Source organism: Fulmarus glacialis, unplaced genomic scaffold (assembly GCF_000690835.1).
Source record: "Fulmarus glacialis isolate BGI_N327 unplaced genomic scaffold, ASM69083v1 scaffold2495, whole genome shotgun sequence".
NCBI lineage: Eukaryota > Metazoa > Chordata > Aves > Procellariiformes > Procellariidae > Fulmarus > Fulmarus glacialis.
Genome location: NW_009210961.1, coordinates 87,227 through 101,853, shown reverse-complemented (window position 1 = coordinate 101,853; position 14,627 = coordinate 87,227). Strand labels below are relative to the sequence as shown.

Genomic DNA, 14,627 nt, shown 5'->3' with positions numbered 1-14,627 from the left:
GAAGTGCAGATAACATTCTTTGCATGCCCTCAGGTCTGTCTTAGCCCTTCGTATCCATGTATCGCCACAGGCTTCAGTACTTCTCTGAAGTGACTCATAGATACTCCACGCGTATTTTTTTCTTTCTTATTTTGAATAATAACTCAGTTCCAAGCTGTTTGCATTCAAGAGAGGAATAACGGTATTGTCAAAGGAAGCTAGGGGGGCTTCCGTGGCATCGCCTCTGTTCTCGACGATCCCTTTGTTACTCTGGGCCAGTTTGGGAACACAGACATGTTTTGAAAGCATAACCATCTGATTATGCTTGGAAAACATCACCAGTTTTCCTTCCCCTGAAACAATGCTTTTATTTTATTTTTGCTTTCTTCTAGGAAGGAGATGATCTGTTCTTCAGATCTGTTTGACCAAACAAGACCAAAATAATTTCACACTGACAGAGACCAGAAAGGCTGGTGTTGCTGGCCATAAATACTGTTGCAGTTTCATTTGCCTTATCTGTACAGAATAAAGCACAACACAGACATGAAACAATTGGCGAATGCCAGCTACACAGATAGAAACTGTAGAAATTTTCAGTGCTTTGGAACATCTTTCCCCTATTCTAACTTTTTTTGTATCCTCTTTTATACACCATTTTTAAAAGGACAGACCATTCCCAGAAGATTACACAGAAACTTATAAGCTGAAAACAAAAGTACAATAAGCCATCAGAAAAAGAATGCTCTATTTACATCTTTTAACTGGTGAAGATATAACAGTTTGTAACTAGGAAGGATGATTTTGAGGGGTAGATACAATTCAGAGACTGAAGACACTTTAATCTTAAAGGTCAGTTTCATAACTCCCTGTGTAAGGGACTAACCCAGTTCCTGAAGAAGTCAGCTCTTGTTGGGTACAGGTTAATGAGAATATTTTAATACTTGGAGGCAGAGGTGGTGGATAGGATAAATGTCTTGGATTGTGCACAAAATTATTTAAAGTGCTCAACCATGTAAGCAGGAGGACTGCCTATTCTACCGCCTTTGAGCACGGCAATCATGGCCCAGCTGAAATTGCCAGCAAAATTTCTATGACCCACATTTAGGCCAGGGATTCACTCAGAGAGACTAAAAATATGGATGAGACTGTGTCACTAAAGCTCAATGGAAATTACTTCATCAGTGAAAATCACTTAATGGACTACAGTAAATCTAAAGCAACATTGGATAAAGACTGTAATAATAATATTAGATTACAGCTGTCTCTTAAATGATCTGATTTTTTTTGCTTATTACCAAACACAAAGACTCAGATTTTCAAAGGTAGTCACACACAAATATTTCCAGGCACCTCTGATGTAATCAAATAGCTTGTGTGTGAAATCAAATTAAGGGGTTATACTCAGGTGTGTTACTGGTCTTGTTCATCTGTGATATGCCCTTTAAATGTAGTCTTCCCTTTGATTGCTATTACTCATTTCTGTTTGCCTAGATTTGAAAAGCTGGCCATGGAAGTTTGAACAATATTTTCTTTTACCTTAGATAACCATTGCAACAGACTGATGCAAAATAAATTTGGCGGCTTGCTGGAGGTTGAGCAGTCACGCCTCTGTTTGCAATGCTGGTGTTTTCTACTATGCTTAGGAGAATCACGCATGCACCACCACTCTGGGACTCAGAGCGTAAAGCCTGACCTCCCCGAAGTCGTTCTGTGGGCTGATGATCCAGCCTTATATTCTTGGGGCTCAGACAGACAAAAATCTTGGTACAGTCTGTGATGTCAGATATTATTACTTGTTTTAATCTTCTTGCGCTCCTTACCATAGAGATCAGGAAAGGGCAAATGGGGCAGAAAGAAATCTGTGGGTCATTATTCTCTTATTAGAGGTAGCAGGATCTTGGGCATGGCTACACGGTGGGGAAAGCTTAGTGTGTATCATGCTAATGGGAGAGGCTGGGAATGTCCACAAGTCTCTGTGTGTCTGTGTGTGTGTGTGCTCTCATGGAATTAATGGTTAGGAACCACCTACGTTTTAATGACTATATCTAGGTATTTTAGGAATTAAGTTTTAAAACACATGTTTTCACCATAAAAAAGCCAAGATTAAATAATTTTCACCTGGTTATACCTACAGTATTGAGCAAATTTTGAATGTTCAGAGTCCACTACTGCACGTTAAAAACCCTTCCCATCCATCCATCAGTTACTTCAGATGGAAATATAAATGATGATGATACAATAAAGGAATGCCTCATTCATTTATAAATATTCTTTATTAAGGAGAAATAAATAATTCACAACTTAATAATCAGGATGTGTTCACAGCCTGAAAATGATTGGTATGATTTCTTCAGAAGAAAACTGTTTAAGTGATGTCCCATGCAGCAGTTTAGCAGCCGTACATATGATGTCACTCCTAAAAGTCCAAGTAAATGACGTCATACATACGACCACCAAGCCACCACGTGACAAATGACTGTTATAAGAAAATGAATTATCATTACAAAGAGAGAAAACAGGCTGCTGGGAATGCTGAAGTTCACTTTATACCTAGAATTAATAAAGGAATCTAGAGAAAGCAATTTGGCTTCATTATTAAACTATATCGAAATGAACAAATAGTGCCCCGGTTTCTGTAAGACAGACACCTGCTATTAACCTGTGCAAAACTGTGCTCATTTCTGCAAGAGAGAATCCAGATAAAGCAAGCATAAAATTCCTTCTGTTTTATTCCACAAAATATTGGACATGACGGACAAGCATCCCCAAATATTTTTCTTCCACCATCAAGGAGCTTGAAGTATGCTAACGGTTGACTATACGTGACATTTAGGAAAAGAAAGTATTTGTAGGTTTCTTTGCTTTTGTTTTTTCCCTCCTTCCACTAAATTCAGTAATTCTGCAACATTTATTTTGAGCTCAGTCAAAATATATTTCAAATTCTGGATGCTCTAACTGTTTGTTATTGATTTTGAGCTCAAACATTCATTTCTTTTAAAACTGCTATGTGTAGTCACCACTTTGTGGGTCACTAAACTCTTGTCCTTCAATACATCACATCTTTTTGCGAGAGCTCAGCATGATTTAGACTGGTTGCAGAGCCCCTCTCATACCTCAATTAAGTTTGAACTACTTTTCACAGCTGCTAGTGTTAGGACAGAGAAGAAAATGACTGTGATGCCTTAGGAAGGTCATTAGTGCATGGTACTCAGTAAACATAACAGTAATTTCTTAACCATCACAAACGTGCTAGGAAACAGCAGACAATTTCTTTGGGGAAATACCTTGACATGACATGTTTTACTTAACCACTGAATGTTAAAATTTTCCCATACTCAGTTGCTGTTGAAGCAGGATGGAAATTATCTCACAGTGAGATCCCATACGACGTACATTGCAGATTTTGGCAGCTGTTTAAACAAGCACGAGATTATCAGCCACAACAGATGAAGACAAGGCACTTGTAATGAAAAGCAACTCACGAATCTTACAGTTCTTTTCCATCGCTGCAGGACTTGTGAGGAGGCTTTACTCTCAGAGTAGCCTGATGCAAACTGCGGGCTTAAAGGAAATCTGCAGAATACTTCCTGGCTTTTTGCTTGCAGCTCTGATTATCATCTTGCAAGAGGCCTCTTTAGGGCAATCAGCTGCATAGCGACATTCTTATTTTTTTAAAAAGCAAAGATGGAGACAAAAAATCCTGATCACCCCTGAAACTGGGGTAAATAGAACAGAATACGGCATTGCTCTCCCTCTTGGGAAACGGTGAGCAGCTTGAGTCTTAAATTCTCACACTAATTCTCAGCATTTTAAATCATCAGCAGTTTGCTTTCCTGAGTTTTCCTTGTGTGAGAAGAGCTCCAGAACTTGCAAGTCCACTTCCTTACAGCTTGAAGCAACCCATAGTTACAAAGGGAAAAGAGCACCTCAGAACAACAGCTTTCAAAGGCATGGTCTCAGGTGATGAGACCCAGGGGCATCTCATCATCCAAGGCCGGGGAAGCCCGTGGGCTCCCAGCGGTGCCAGCCAGCAAGCAAGGCTCTGACAAAGCATGCCAAAGGAGGCTGTGGCAGATCTTCAGCAGCTCTTCTGGCCCACCGAAGGGTGGGACCTGCTCTGAACCAGATGCTGGAAGAGCCACTAAGCAGGAAAAGGCCTGTGCTTAAGGCGCCTGCACAGACACGGGTTTGAGAGACGCGTGGTGACAGCCGCTGAGCTGGGCGGGCGGCAGGAGCCCGGGGGAGCACGTGGCCGCACCGCCTCACCGGCGCGTACTGCGCGCCCAGCTGTGAGGATCACATGGGTACACCACGAGCGGTGCCCTCATCACGGTGGCAAATGTTTTACTAACTGGCTTCTGGAAACTTGAACCTACTGCGACTGTGTTCCAAAACACGCCAGTTTGTGCAGTTACTGAAAATGACCTTTAGGCTTTCAGATAATTAATTTTCCGTGTTTTGTGAACGGGAATTATTCACAAGCATTTCAGGAGCTGACACATTATACCAGACTGTGCATAGTTTAGTGACTGAGGCTTGGTAACAATTTGACAGATTTGGACTTAAGGTACTTGTACTCAAAATGAATTTATTTTAAAATACAACCTTGATCTAATGGTCCTAGTTGAATAATAGTGTTGCCTTCAGCTGCAGCATCCATTTTGTCCTGCCTGAGCACTTTGTGGTTGGCTCAGGACAACAAAATTGGAGTATGTGAGAAAAACTACTCCATCAATCCTCATTTACAGGATAAAATCAAACCACCATCTGTAGGCACTAGATGACAATTCTTACTTGGCAAAATCAGGTAGAAAACAGAACTCTCTTTTCTCAATGTCCTGCAAAATTGCTTGGTCACACAGGAAAGAGACCCAAGCTTGTTTTCTCCTCCTCATTCTCTGCAGTTTGATGCCCCTGGACACACTGTGCCAATGCTCCATCTTTCTTGCAGAGAGAAATGTGCACTGAGGAGATGAACTAATTGCTCCAGCTCACAGGAGCTCACATACTTGAGGAAACAAATCTCAGTCACATTCCGTGGCTCTCAGTAATTACCAAAAATGAGACGGTATCAGGAATAAAATGAACTAAGAAATAATGAACAGTTAAAATTTCTAATGGAATTTGCTTTGAATTGTAGAGGACTATCTGGTGATGCTGCAAGCATTCTGCATCCAAAAGCAAAGGAAGCCATCAAAAAGGAAGACAATAAGGAGTTAGTTTTACTTCTAAATTACATTTTGGGGCAACTGGTGCTTTAGGTTTTGTTTGGCAAAGGTAATTTATTATGGACCTGTACACAGAAGAGTAAAGTGCTATTTATTCTACGCAAAAAATGACATATGTAAGAAAGATGGTTTCTAACAGAAGGTACCAAAACCACTTGGTGATAGGTCTAAAAGCTGGAGACTGTGGGGTGGGGGGGTCTATGGACACCTTGTACCTAGGGTCTAGGCAATAGACCCTCTCCAATATTCAAGGAGAGATATGGCACCTACAGTGGGACAAATGGCACAAACAGAGAGCCTGGAGCCCAGAGGAGAAAGCAAGGACCTCAACAGGTTGTGTTGCTTTGCAACAACTTGCAGTCACCTGGGAGTGCAGGACACAGACGAGAGGATGACAGTAAACCATCAAAGCCATCAAAGAGGAAAGATCTGGAGGATGGTTTGTGGGGTGGGTAGAGAACAGGAATGGGACATCACCCTTGTGTCACAAATCACTTTGATTACTATATCTTCCTCAACCTCAGACAGTGGCTGACATGTAAGCCCCAGGGACTCATCGCTCTGGGAACCGAGGCATGCTTAAAAGAACCAACAGAATGGGAACAGTCTTTTTGGAAGAGAAAGAAAGACACCCTTCCTTGTTACAGAGCACAAATAAAATGTAAAAAATGAATATTGTCAACCAGCTACAGGTGGGGAAATTTTTTGAAAGATGACTGATGCCAAATATTTTTCATATGTGATCTAACAGCAGCGTTCTGGCAACCGACATCAAGGAAACAGAGCTTGTTCATGGTCTACTTCTATGGCCGTGGCTTCCCCCTTAGTGGAAGATAAATTAATCTAGGAGGTCTCTAAGTAGATCACAGTATGGCCACTGCAGTGGGGAAGGAAGGAATATAGACATTGGAACAGTGAAAATGTAAAGAAATTTGTGCTGAAGTTATCCATCGAGGTCAGAAGTTGGAGAGCCCTCTGGTGCAAAGATATCTGAAAGGAAGGGGATGCAGATCTCACTGCAGAGTTTCTTAAAGAAATCCTAGCCCTGGAGTACTGCAGGAATGAGCACAGAACCAATGTGGCACACACAATATGACGGGTGGGAGATTTAAAAGATTTGTGGATAACAGGGCAAGGATCAGCTCAGTCCTTCAAAATTCAACAAATTCATGCTGTAGCTCAGAGCACCTCAAACACTCAGAAATGCTGTTGACAATTTTAGTTATCAGAATATTTACAGTCCTGTCATTTGACTGGGGAAGAAAAATGGTCTGGAACTGTTCCTTCAGTTGGCATTGGCCTGTTATAGGAAGAATCACTGTTCTTTGCCAAGACCCTGTTAGGCTATGCAGATCCGGGATTCAAGCCCAGAAGGAAGCTGGTCCCTGTCAGGCCATTTGGTTAGAGAGATCTCTGACCATGGGTGATGTCCCAGCCAGTGCATTGCTACATGCATCCCTTGCAGGGCTATGTGTAACAGCCACAAAAGGTCACAAATATCAGAATACTCCAATACACCTCAAGGCAGAAGACTTTTGCCAAGCATAGGTCTGATTCCTCAAATCATTAACAAATTCTGGACTAATTACTTTTGAGATGAAGTTAGCAGAAATGTGTTAGCTCTCCTCTGTTATTTCTCCTGCTCTCCAGCTCTTCTTTGATTGAGGGTCCCAATCCTGAACTATGAATTCAGTATTTTACCAAAGTGAGGTGTTCTTTGCTGTTCTCCTAGGTTCTCCATAATCTCATTTCATTGTTTTCTTTTTGTCTCCTTCTATCCATCATTCTCTTACTGTTCTCCACTTTCCTTCCCTCCTTTTTATCCATATAAATTTAAGTGGCAAACAGCACTGTGGGCAAGTTATGCTAGGCTGGAAGAAGAGGAGGGACACAACCCAACAGACAAACCAGGAAGAGCAGTCTCTACTGTTCCCCAGTGTGTCTTCTGGCCCTGTTTCTATAACTTATATCCAGAAAGCATGGGAGCTGATGGGAGAGGCACACAAATGTTCCACATTCAGATGTTGGAAGAGAAGCTGAGAAGCAGAGGGGCATGAGGAGCTAACCAACAAAAGACAATTAAGAAGAATAAGAATGAAAGCTTTCTTCAGGAACACAGAGATAAATGGTTGAGGAATAAGGTGGCATCTGGCATGCAAGTTACTCATACCACACCGAGGTAGAGAGGTGCTTGTTCCCAGCATCATTCAGACATATTCTGACCATTCTGTAACCGAGGCTCTGGGCAGTATGCTCATTTCTGACTATCTGTAATGTCTTTGATTTTATGATAATTGCTAGTAATTTGAGGTTTCACAAGCAGAGATCAGAGAATGCATTCAACTTACATGAGAGGTATTTAGTCAGGTAGAAATGAATTTGCTACATATTTAGAACAACAGTTACTCAGCCATGTTGCATACATTGAAATAACGGTAATACTGATATTAAACAGTTGACAATAGCATTTGAACTGAATAACTAAACTTTATACTGTTATTTTCCATTTCAGTTGCTTTTCTAATAGCAGAGTAACTATAAACAGTGAAAATCCACAATTATTTAAGTCAGTCTAAGTCTCACACAACGTTAAGCAAGTTTTCAAACAAACACATAACTTTCCATGTCACTGATATGTTGTAGCCTGTAAAACACAGAAATGAAAAAACACGTGCATTACCTTCTTCAGACTTGCAGTTTTCTCTCACCAAGAAGCAATGGTTTCCAGTTCAAAATTTTATGAGATATCTTATTTAGAAACTTTATTAACCTTATTTCAAAATTTATCAGTAAGGGAACTCATTTCTTCACCTGTGCAGTATAACAAATATAACTCAGTACTCCTTATTTTTCTGAACGTCACCACGAGTTTAAATTTGGCAGGTGTCATGAGCAGGTCAGTTTTCTTGTACTTACAATTAGAAGGATGATCAGTAAGAAGCAACTGTAGCTTGTTTTTTTCATTGTGGAGTCTTCCTGGAGAGACACGTTATAGCTGACCCTTCTGGGAATTAAACAACAACAAAAAAGCACTATTAGACTTTATTTGTTAAGATAAATTCCTTGTCTTTGTGTATGAGCATCTTTTTAGACTTAAGGTGGACTCCGCGTGTGTGCGCGTCCCCAGCCATGCATGTGCCCATGTTTGATTTCACTGGAGGTGGGTATGCTTTTAATCTGGTCACCTCCGTGGATCTCTGCTGGTGACTTCAGCTGATGTGGGGTACAGCTCCATGTTACTGTGTCCCCAGCAGCAGATCTGGGTTAAGCTCTGTGTCTTTGCCAGCTGAGGCTACCTTGGTTGTCCTGATTCAGCTGCTTCTAATCTACACACATGGCTGCAGACCTATGAAGAATATGGATATTTTAAAAATGACCTAAAAAACCCAGAAAGATCTGGTTCACAGATAAGCATAATGGCAGCTCAAAAGGCATATTTATGGGGCTAGAAAAAAACAGAGGTTGGGTTACTTCTAGCTAGGTGAACAAGCACGCGTAGCAGGAAAAGAGAGAGAAACAGGGAACAACACCCTGGGATTACACACTCGCTAATGCAGCTAGCTCGTACAGGCTGCGGATAGACACACGGCAGTGTAACCCTCAGTGTAACCCTCAGGCTGCCGAGAATGACTGCTTTAGTTGCATTGAGTACTGGAGAGGCAGAGCATGGACACAACTCCACAGGCTTTGAAGGAACTGGATCGGCAGCTTTTTGGTTTTCTTTTTTATCCTAAATCAACACCCATCTGGCCTTTCTGGGAAAAATATCTAGGGGTCACCATGTATCATCATACTGCTTCACAGTTGTGGGAGTTATCATAGAATCATAGAATCATAGAATCATTAAGGTTGGAAAAGACCTCCTGAGATCATCAAGTCCAACCATCAACCCAACACCACCATGCCCACTAAACCATGTCCCCAAGCGCCTCCTCTACACGTCTTTTAAATACCTCCAGGGATGGTGACTCAACCACTTCCCTGGGCAGCCTGTTCCAAGCAAAGCTCTTTGCATTAACACATCATTTTTACTTTTATAAAAATGGAACTTCTGCATTAGAGGGAGAAACACGGCTTTTGTCAAGACACAGTGCCTTCTGATGTCTCATGGACCACTAGTGGTGCATGGGCTGAGCAACGTGCCTATAGATCACCTTCAGCCACAGTAAGACAGTGAGCACTCACACACCTTTATTTTTCAGACAGCTTAAAAACTAAGAGTGAGGTCTTTTCTACCTGGGCAAACAATCCTGTGAGCACCCTACACATCTGAAACTCAGAAACGTAATGGGAAAAAGGCTCACGGACTTGGATGCTTAGTCTACTTGACATGTAGTGAGCAACACAATCACTTGTGTAACATTTATCTCTGCAACAGCACTGTAACAGCTTTTCTCATCTTGACGTGGTCTGGAAGGTCACCCATTTTCAGAGGGGAAGAAAAATATGACATCAGTTGTAACTGTCCTCATCTAAAGCAGAAATATGTAATCTCAAAATGTAATAAAGGTGTGGCGCTTCCACTTCAATGTAGCACACATGGATGTCATCTCCTACCAGATCCAAATGGGAGTGTTGCAGTCACATGTCACTGAGATTACATAAAACACAAAGTGATGGAAAAGAGGGTTCAGAGGATTTGCCTCTTATAAGAAGTAGCCTTATTATTGTCTGAGCCTTGCCAGAACCATTCTGGTGTGCCAGAGGTAATGGGACAGGCAAATGACACAGAAATAATATGTAATTACGCTGTCCGCCACATATTTGTATTTGATCAGCAATGCTAGACAACTCAGTTGAAGCAAAAATTGGACAGCTAGATCAGAGGAAAATGCCTGGAATTGTCTGCATCTTCTCCAGACTATTCACTCTAGTGTGTATTGGTTCAAAACTGCCAAAAAGATTCATGGGCATATAAACAACGGGTCCTGGTCAGCTGCAATGAGCAGACATACAAGCATGAATGTGGCGTTCATACAGTTACACACTGTACTGTAAAGCGTTCTGTAGTGCGGTGTAAAGCCAGTCTGGTCGGTGCCTCTATTCTTCTTGCTAGCCTCAAGACTTCTGCCGCATCTATAGGGATTTGGTAAAAAGCAGGCAAAGGAAGGACTTTGCCTTACAAACTGTCAATAGTTTTAAAATACACATCACTTTCCACAAATGGCACAGAGATCAACACAATATTGTGACCTAGAACGCATAAGCAAAATCAATAGCAATTGAAGTTACCTGCGATACATCTATTTTTCCTGTACTTTGTGCTGGGAGTGCTTGCAGCACTATGTTGGGTTATAGCTGTAGCTGCAGGTAAATCTTATCCTCGTGAGATTTTGTGAACATTTGTTATTATGTACTGAAAGAGCTATTTAAAACGTTTCTTGCTCCCATCTCTCCTAATTAAAAAAAAGCCATCTGTAAAATACTTAACACATTATTTTCCCCTCTGTTAACTGTGATGATTGTGCCATATGATACTACATACGATTAAATGAGTAAGAATTATTTCCCACGCTAAATCTTATATAGTCTTGATATTTCTAGTCTTTCTTCTTCTAGCCAGCTCTAACCACAGGAATGGCTGACATGCTACATAAAATCCAGTACCTCTTTTTTCTTCCTCTTTCACAGGAGTCTTTTCCAATGACAACAATTTCAACAATTGTTTAACAACAATATTTTAGCAATCCTTATATAAAGCCCCTGACTAAGAAGTGGCTTTTCTCTACTTTAACCGTAAGAATGTCCCATAGCACTACAGCACACTTGGGTTAGCACCAGTATTGGATCAAGGATGATGATTGCACTGAAATGGAAAGGTACATGCAGGTAAAAAGTGTTGGTCAATGGGCAGGGTAGAAACAATGGGGAGGCAGAAAGATTCACAGAAAGGGGAGCCCCGAGAGATGGACCCTGGGCGGAGGAACAGACCAGCATCTCCACGGCTCTGCCCCATCTCCAGCGATCCAGGTTCAGGTGTGACATGACAGGCAAGCTGGGATGTGCCAAGCAGCACACTCAAGTGCCCTGGGGTTTGGGTCTCTTGTGCTAGAACTTATCACTTTTTTACACCAGCTGGCACTACCACCCATGGACAGCCTGCTTGCAGCCGAAGGGTGGCTGGATAGCCCAGAGCAGCCTCATGGAGAGCCCAGAGCAGCCTCATGGAGAGCGTAGGTGCTGTCCTGATTCCTGTTTCTATACTATTTATCCTTCTTCCGTAAGTCCAACAATGTCCTTGCTCGATGTTAAGATAATATAATATGCTTCACACATTTAAGTTTTAGAACACCCTTATTTAGTGATTAATCATAAGCGCATTGCTAAAGCCCAGTACTTTTCCATGATTGTATTAATTCTTCACCCTCTCTTGCTTATAATAGTTACGTATGAAATCCCCGTCTGTTTTTTAAACTAGAATATTGTTCTTTCTTTCTTCGTAAATGTAGCATTGCTACATGAAAATTGCAGGCATCTAGGTAACTTGCTGGATCTTATCTCATTCCTTTTGGTAGTCTTGGAGATAATTTCACTATCAGGGAGCCAAATGCTCGGTTGTGTGATGACTACTCAGTTGTTACTCATGCAGATCACCATTAATTTCCATTAGCTTGCCTGGTGGAGGTGGTGAACTGTGTCTTGTAGAGCTGAGTGTGTGCTATGTTAACAAATTGAAACTATTAGCCACGGCAAATAGGCAATTTCAGAGCTATACAGATCAAGTGACCACATAAATCTACTTTATTGATTCATTTGGATTACATGGGAGCTGCAATATTTGATGCTTCATTTTCCCATTGAAAACCAGTCAACAAGAAGGGGCTATTTTACCTTAGGCTTCCCTTTAACCAAATCCTTGCCAATAAAAAAATAGACAAAAATAGAAAGAAACAGAAAGTTGCTACAAACTTGTCTGTGTTTACTTTTAAGGTAATCACAAAGTTTTGAAAAGCCCCCACACCACGTATCTGAGCAGCCAATGTGATCACACACACTACAGAGAAAACTGAAGATGGTTGTTGTTAGACTGGGTAATACGACAGAGATAAGTATACTTTGAAAGAACAAAAAATACAAGAAATGTGTTTTGAATGAGAATTATTTACCTGGGACTCCAATAATATGCAAGCCAAATTATCCAGAAGGTTTTCGGAAAAGGCTGAACCTTTTTATGAAATGAAAGACAGTGAAGCATTAAAGGAGTTAGAGGAGCTGAGTCCTCCCACCTGCCAGGGGCACCTGGGGTGAAGGCCCCTTCGGAGGTTTCCATTACCTAGGCGGGGAGCTGAGGCAGCTAGCTGAGCACCGGCACCTAACTTCTAGGTCCCCGAAATTAAATTAATCCCATTCATATTCTAGGTAGACCTGGGTATGGTATTTCTGCATCCTCTAATGGCTGTTATTGGGAGGTGATTTCTACCACGTATTAGTAGCCAAAAAGTAGTAATTTTCCAGTACTTAGGAAGCCATCCCTAATCCTCCTCCTGGCTGTTGGCCAAGAGGTTTTATGAGGTTTAAAAGCAAGTAAAAGCAAAGAAAATTTCAGGAAGGGACTAGCAAAGTATTTCAGGGGATTTGTTGGTAGCCGAAGTTTGCAATACTTACGAAGACTGGATTGTGTCATTTCTTTCAAAAGCTTTATTTTTCACCTGTTTCAAATGCACCCTAGGAAGGTGTAAAACATGGAGTATTTTAGCCCAGTGTGTTAACAGGAATATTTGAAGAGAGGCGTTCCAAGCACTTCTGGAATTTAGCCTCTACAGGACTCCCTGTATCTTGTTGCACTTCTCTGAAATTGGTAAAATCATTCTGTTTTACCCAGGAATAGTTGTCTGAACAATGTATATGACCCTATTTTGTAATCTTAGGGATGTGCGTCTGGTTTAAGCTGGACATGAAGTTATCGCAGGAAGAATCATCTTTGTTTAAAAAAAAAAAAAAAGAGAAAGAATATTGTAGAATTCATCTTTAAATATAAATAATAAGCATTTACTGCTGCAATAACTAACACGCCTATTGCTTTTTGGTGTACTGTGCCTCAGCCACATGTTTCCAGCCCTCCCTTGTGCTTTTGTTGTGAAGATGTGGCCCAGACAGCTACCCCAGCAGAAACTGAGCCCTGGAGTGCCTGAGTCACAAGGTTTTCTGCCTCTGCAACTCTGAACTTACCACAGGCTCTGGTGATAAAAGTAGTGGTAGAAGGAAGGGGGTAAAAATACTTCGTTTGGAGGAGATGGCAAGTAACAACAGCACATCTGCCCTGATATAGATCAGTTTAAGCTGTTGTGAGATTGAAATTAAAAGAAAATCGACTTTGGTGCTTTTGCGGTGAAAGAAGCAACAACACATGCAATTACACTTGTACTCCAGCCATGATGCAGTACAGAGAGTGGATCACACTGCGTCTCTGGAAAATGAGTTCATCCTTTTCAATCACTGTTCAGAGGATACACTCTTAAAATAATCTCACTGTAACGAAACAATGATGGTTCACATAAGATTAAGTGAGGCTCTCAGCACCCTTCAAAATATCATAGAATGGTTTGGTTGGAAGGGACATTTAAAGATCATCTAGCCCAACCCCCCTGCTATGGGCAGGGGCATCTTCTACTAGAGCAGGTTGCTCAAAGTCCCATGCAACCTGACCTTGACCATTTCCAATGATGGGGCATCCACAACTTCTGGGTAACCTGTTCCAGGGTCTCACCTCCCTCATCATAAACAATTCCTTCCTTATATTCAATCTAAATCCACCCTCTTTCAGTTTAAAACAGTTGCTCCTTGTCCTGTCACTACAGGCCCTGGTAAAAAAGTCTTTCTCCATCTTTCTTATAAGCCCCCTTTAAGTACTGGAAGGCCGCAATAAGTTCTCCCTGGAGCCTTCTCTTCTCCAGGCTGAACAACCCCAACTCTCTCAGCCTTTCTTCAGGAGAGGCGTTCCAGGCCTTTGATCATCTTTGTGGCCCTCCTCTGGACCCCGCCTAACAGGTCCATGTCTTTCTTGCACTGTGGACCCCAGAGCTGGACTCAGTACTCCAGGTGGGGTCTCACAAGAGCAGAGCAGAGGGGCAGAATCACCTCCATCAACCTGCCGGCCACGCTTCTTTTGATGCAGCCCAGGATACGATCGGCATCTCATATTGTTCATATCAGATGCCGAAGGCTTTGTTTTTGTTTGTTTCCACAAGCAGATTTGTAATGCTAAAGTTAAATTCAAAACTTATGTTTCTGAAGTATCACTCAAGATTTTACTAGCTCTGCTTTCCGTAATGGATAACAAGATAAACCCAGCAATATTTAAAAAAAACTTACTAAATGCCAGTAAATGTTATCATGTTAAAGTCGAATATTTTCAAGCTATAGAACAAAGGAGCAGAAAGCTGTGTAACAAAGCAGAGGAGTAAAATCTATAGCAGAGCA

General features: G+C 41.5%; 1 protein-coding gene across 1 annotated transcript in view; it reads right to left on the bottom strand.

Moving 5' to 3' along the window:
- Positions 1-8,171, bottom strand: part of LOC104076449 (calcitonin receptor-like) — a gene marked incomplete at its 3' end in the record, with an annotated part of 35,493 nt that extends 27,322 nt beyond the window's left edge. Inside the window, exon 1 of the mRNA XM_009577320.1 lies at positions 8,124-8,171. Within this exon, the coding sequence (XP_009575615.1) occupies positions 8,124-8,171 (48 nt within the window). The remainder of the gene's footprint in view (positions 1-8,123) is intronic.
- Between the last annotated feature and the right edge of the window lie 6,456 nt (positions 8,172-14,627).